Source organism: Colobus angolensis, unplaced genomic scaffold (assembly GCF_000951035.1).
Source record: "Colobus angolensis palliatus isolate OR3802 unplaced genomic scaffold, Cang.pa_1.0 Scaffold12, whole genome shotgun sequence".
NCBI lineage: Eukaryota > Metazoa > Chordata > Mammalia > Primates > Cercopithecidae > Colobus > Colobus angolensis.
The window spans coordinates 1,300,398-1,305,524 of record NW_012113141.1 but is presented as its reverse complement, the minus strand read 5'-3'; the positions used below and the strand labels follow the sequence as shown (position 1 = coordinate 1,305,524).

At 36.1% G+C, this 5,127-nt stretch overlaps 1 protein-coding gene across 2 annotated transcripts in view; it reads left to right on the top strand.

Annotated features, from left to right (window-relative positions):
* The window catches only part of RUFY2 (RUN and FYVE domain containing 2), a 60,377-nt gene that overhangs the window by 22,926 nt on the left and 32,324 nt on the right, over positions 1–5,127 (top strand). For both annotated transcript variants that reach the window (XM_011927046.1, XM_011927040.1), the window contains exons 11-13: positions 672–839; positions 2,232–2,329; positions 4,774–4,893. In XM_011927046.1, the coding sequence (XP_011782436.1) occupies positions 672–839; positions 2,232–2,329; positions 4,774–4,893 (386 nt within the window). The remainder of the gene's footprint in view (positions 1–671; positions 840–2,231; positions 2,330–4,773; positions 4,894–5,127) is intronic.

Sequence of the window (5,127 nt, the reverse complement as noted above, 5' to 3'; positions counted from 1 at the left end):
AAAAAAAAAAAAAAAAAAAGGAAATTAAACTGTGTTTTGAGTTATTTTGGCCTTTACTTGTATAGGCCACTTCATTTCCTTTTGTTTAAGGAAAATTAATATTCAATTTATGAAGCATAAAAATGATTAATTCTTGTACCAGTAAAAGAGTAATGATTAACAGAATATAGAAAATGCCTTCATTTTAGCAAAAACTGCATTTGAAAATATTTACTTATTTTTTGAGACAGGGTCTTACTCTGTTGCCCAGGTTGGAGTGCAGTGGTGTGATTTCGGCTCACTGCAATCTTTGCTTCCTGGGTTCAAGTGATTCTCTCACCTCAGCCTCCCTAGTAGCTGGGACTACAGGCGTGTGCCACCACACCCATCTAAGTTTTTGTATTTTTTTGCTAGAGACGGAGTTTCACCATGTTGGTCAGGCTGGTCTCGAACTCCTGACCTCAAGTGATCCACCCACCTCGGCCTCCCAAAGTGCTGAGATAACAGGTATAAGTCACTGCACCTGGCCCTGCATTTCAAAATGTTTATTGTGTTGTTAGAGGGCCTGGTTGATTCCCTTTAGTGGACTTAAAAAGTGTAGTCTGTATATTGAATGGACAATCTTTCTTAAAGTATATCTAATTTTTACATCCTGAAGTGGCATGTGAATTGAGGATATATTGAAATTGCAGGATGTAGAGAATGAGCTAGCAGTACAAGTTAGTATGAAGCATGAGATTGAACTTGCCATGAAGTTGCTGGAGAAAGATATCCATGAGAAACAAGATACTCTAATAGGCCTTCGACAACAGCTAGAGGAAGTTAAAGCAATTAACATAGAGATGTATCAAAAGTTGCAGGTAAGGATTGTTCTTAAATTTCATTTTATGGAAATTGAAAATGAATATTTGTAGAAAGGTTTTGGTTTTTAAGAGATGAGCCCATTTTAACTGTGCCGTATTACTTATGAAGGCCAATGCCTTTTTTTTCTAAATGAAAGCTCTTAAATGTAATGAAAAAGGTATCAACAGAATATCCCCTGTCTAAATTTTTAATGTTGAAAGATTAAGAGTATGAAGATTAAATCTTTTGGGAAAACTCTCAATTTAAACTACAAAACATTTTTGTGAACTTCCTTTTACAGTGTAGTCCTAAGAAATATTTAATTTTGATTGAAATGCTACACTATCATAATAGTAAATTTTCTTTTCTTTTGTTTTTTTTTTTTTTGAGACAGAGTCTCGCTCTGTTGCCCAGGCTGGAGTGCAGTGGTGCGATCTTGGCACACTGCAACCTCTGCCTCCCAGGTTCAAGTGATTCTCCTGCCTCGGCCTCCCTAGTAGCTGGGACTACAGGCATGTACCAATACGCCCGGCTAATTTTTGTGTTTTTAGTAGAAATGGGGTTTCACAATGTTGGCCACACTGGTCTCGAACTCCTGACTTCAGGTGATCCGCCCACGTTGGCCTCCCAAAGTGCTGGGATTACAGGCGTGAGCCACCATGCCTGGCCCATAATTGTAAATTTTCTAAGATGATATTGCTATTAAGTAGACTTGTTGCCAAAATCCTTTATTTAATTAATTTGCCAAATGTCATATTTTACAAGAATGTATTCTGTCATCTTCCAAAAATATTGAAGATGGCGTTCTTTTCTTTATTATATTTTCTTTTTTAAATTTTTTCTTTTTTTCTTTTATTTTCTGTAGAGATGAGGTCTCACTATATTGCCCAGGCTGGCCTCAAGAGATCCTCCCACCTTGGCCTCCCAAAGAGCTGGGATTACAGGTGTGAGCCATCACACCTGGCCTATTAACATTTTAAATGAAGACTAATAGAGGCCAGGTGCCATGGCTCATGCTGTAATCCTGGCACTTAGGGAGGCCAAGATGGGAGGATTGCTTGAGGCCAGGAGTTTGAGACCAGCCTGGTGAACATAGCAAGACCCCATCTTAAAAACAAACAAACAAACAAAATGACTAATAGCACTGCTTTGTATCACACAATTATTTTATGTATAAAGTAACTGTTCATTTCAAAGTAACAGTCCCATAGCAAAATGGTGTGAGAAACTTATAAATACTCAGGTTGAAAGATGAAAACTCTACTTGGGAGGCTGAGAGGTGGGATAGCTTGAGCCCAGGAGTTCAAACCCAAACTGGGCAGCATAGTGATACCCTGTCTATTAAAAAAAACCACACACACAGAAAAAAAAAAAATCAAAACCACTGTAGCTTTTATTTTTATAAATAGGGTTCTGAAGATGACTTGAAAGAAAAAAATGAAATAATTGCCCGACTAGAAGAAAAAACCAACAAAATTACTGCAGCCATGAGGCAGCTGGAACAAAGGTACAGCATTTCCAGTCTTAGTTTCTTTTTTTCTTTTCTTCTCCCCTTTTTCTTTATTTAGTTCCAACACCTGCCACAAAAACCATTAGGAAGACATAGATAGGACATATTTTTTGTTTAAGCCCAGCAGGATTTTGTGTTTTTGTTTTGGTTGTTGCATGGAATCAAGTTGCTTTATATTATGCTGAATCATTTGAAGTTGTCATATTGTAGATTTTTCTTAGAGGCCTAATATCAGTAGTTTCATGTTACTCAATTACATAAAACAAATACACAAATAAAAACGTCAAAAAAAATAAAAATGAACAAACAGAGTGAAATTATCCCTAATTGATTTCCATGCATGTTAATTATCGTATTCTTTGCCATTCACCATCTGTTTATATGAAATCAAGCATTCCAAATTGGTGGTTTAGTTTTGTTTCTTTGAGCTAGGACCCTCAACCCAACCGAAGATATAATTTTGTTTAAATTGAATTGTTTTATATTGGCATTTTTCACTTTTATTGTTGGAAAATGTAATGTATTTCCATTGCCCTGTCATGTTGGTGTCAACATATGTCTTTTATCATTGCTTTCTTTGAATCTATTTATGAAAAACATAACTATTAATGCTTTATTGACATGAATATTCTTTTATTGACATCCTCTTTCTTCTTTTTTCTTTTTTGTTTTCTTTATCCCCATTTTTACATTTTGGACATCTTTATTACCTTTTTCTGTCTTTGATTTCTTTCCATTCCATTATGAAGTGATAACGATTTGTTAACTCAAACTAGGACAATTGCAATGTCATTGGTGAAATGTGCCAGCAGTGACACGCAGGACCAGTACAAGCTGGTCAAAGATATATCTTTCTGAAGACCACTTGTATTTAAACAGACTAAATGAAAAGAGAATCAACAATTTTATAATACATTAACTAGAAAGGAGTCTATGCTACTAAATATTCTAAAAGGGTGTTAGGAACCCTGTACATTTCTTGGTCAGCTGCTGTGGTAATACACTGCCATTAAGCAGAGTGGGTGCACTTGGATTTCTAGACATACATTCCTCAAACCTTGTGCACGAAGGGTGATTCGAGTATTGACCCTTTGGAGGTCAGGATTTTCAAATGCAGTTTTATCTTTTTAGCTACTTTTTGATGAAAAATATAAAGATTGTTTAAAAATAACTTAACCTTTGGTTTTATACTGCATTGGCACAGATATTTTTTTCTCATTGGCCCACTCTTTGCCCAACGGTTCCCTTACTGATTTTTACATATGCTTCAAAATAACTTATAACCCAGACTGGCCAACATCCTGTGCTTCAGCTTCTCAGTTTTCCAGTTCTCCCTTGCCCTTTTCTGTGATAGCACAACTTCAAGGCCTACCTCACTCTTTTATTTTCCTTTTTGTAACCTTAGAGAAAAGCTTGGGTCCATCCCCAGCACCTGAATATTTTAATTTAATCTTAGATTTGGAGATAACTTGAATGATAACTCTCCTTTCCTTGGAAGCAGCATTTATACCCCTGAAATATGTGAGGGTTGTTCCATTGGTATGGTTTTAGGGAAGAAAGGAAGAGGAAGAGTTTTTTTAGTTAGTTGAACTGAAATTTCTCTTGTGATTTCCTGCAAGGAGTTAATATCCTTTGAATCTTGGTAAATATTTTCTTATAAAAATATTGAGGTTAAATATAAGAAATCCTAGATGGCCAAAGAAGGCAGGGAGTGGAGCTAAGCACAGGAAAATGTAGCGACTTACAAATAAAAACAGGAAAGGTGAAAATCACAATATTTTAGCTAATTTTTAATATTAAATGGTGAGGAACAAAAATGATCTCTAGTGAATGATGCCAACTGGCACCAAATTCTTTTTGAATCTTAAACATATATGCACACGTGCACACACACACATGCATAGAGCTTCGGCATAATTTAGTAAATGCATAAAGATGCTGTAAGAAGGAGTTGGCTATCATTTGGAGTAATTGCAGGTCTTTGCTCTTGGCCTTGTAGCACACTTGATTCCTGGCATACACATCCTAGCTTAACATATAACAGTGTGGCTTCTTCACCTAGTGTAGACATAAATCCTTTACTTTTCATGGTTTTGAAAAAAGGTAGTAACATACCTATTATGCTTTGAAATTTGATTCATTATGCTCTGCATAAGTGGTAAAGGCTGTATTGCTTTGCACTGTTAATTACGAACAAGAAATAAAACAAATTTGAAGATAGTATTCTGGGCATACTACATGTTATATTGACAAAAAAATCACAGAACAACTTCTAGACATTGTGTGACTCTTTCACGTTTGAGTTTGTGAGTTTTTCCCCAAACTTTGTTTTCATTTAGAAATGTTTCTATTTCCCCATTTTTCTTTTATTTGTCTTCTTCACCCTTTTACACCCTAGTTCTAGCCTCAGTTTTACCCAAAGTTGATTTGAATTACACCAGATTGCAGCAAGCAGAGAAGGCGCAAATGGAAGCTGAAGATGAGGACGAGAAATATCTACAAGAATGTCTCAGTAAATCTGACAGTCTGCAGAAACAAATCTCCCAAAAGGAGAAACAGCTGTGAGTATTTCACTCTTAGAAACAAATACTTGTGTTAACATAACCCCCTCATTTTTTTGCACATGATGATAGAATACCAATATTTTTATTTATCTAATGATACCAGCTAGCTTTTAGTGTTTACTTTAAAAAACAACAAAAAGGCCAGGCGCGGTGGCTCACGCCTGTAATCCCAGCACTTTGGGAGGCCGAGATGGGCGGATCATGAGGTCAGGAGATCGAGACCATCCTGGC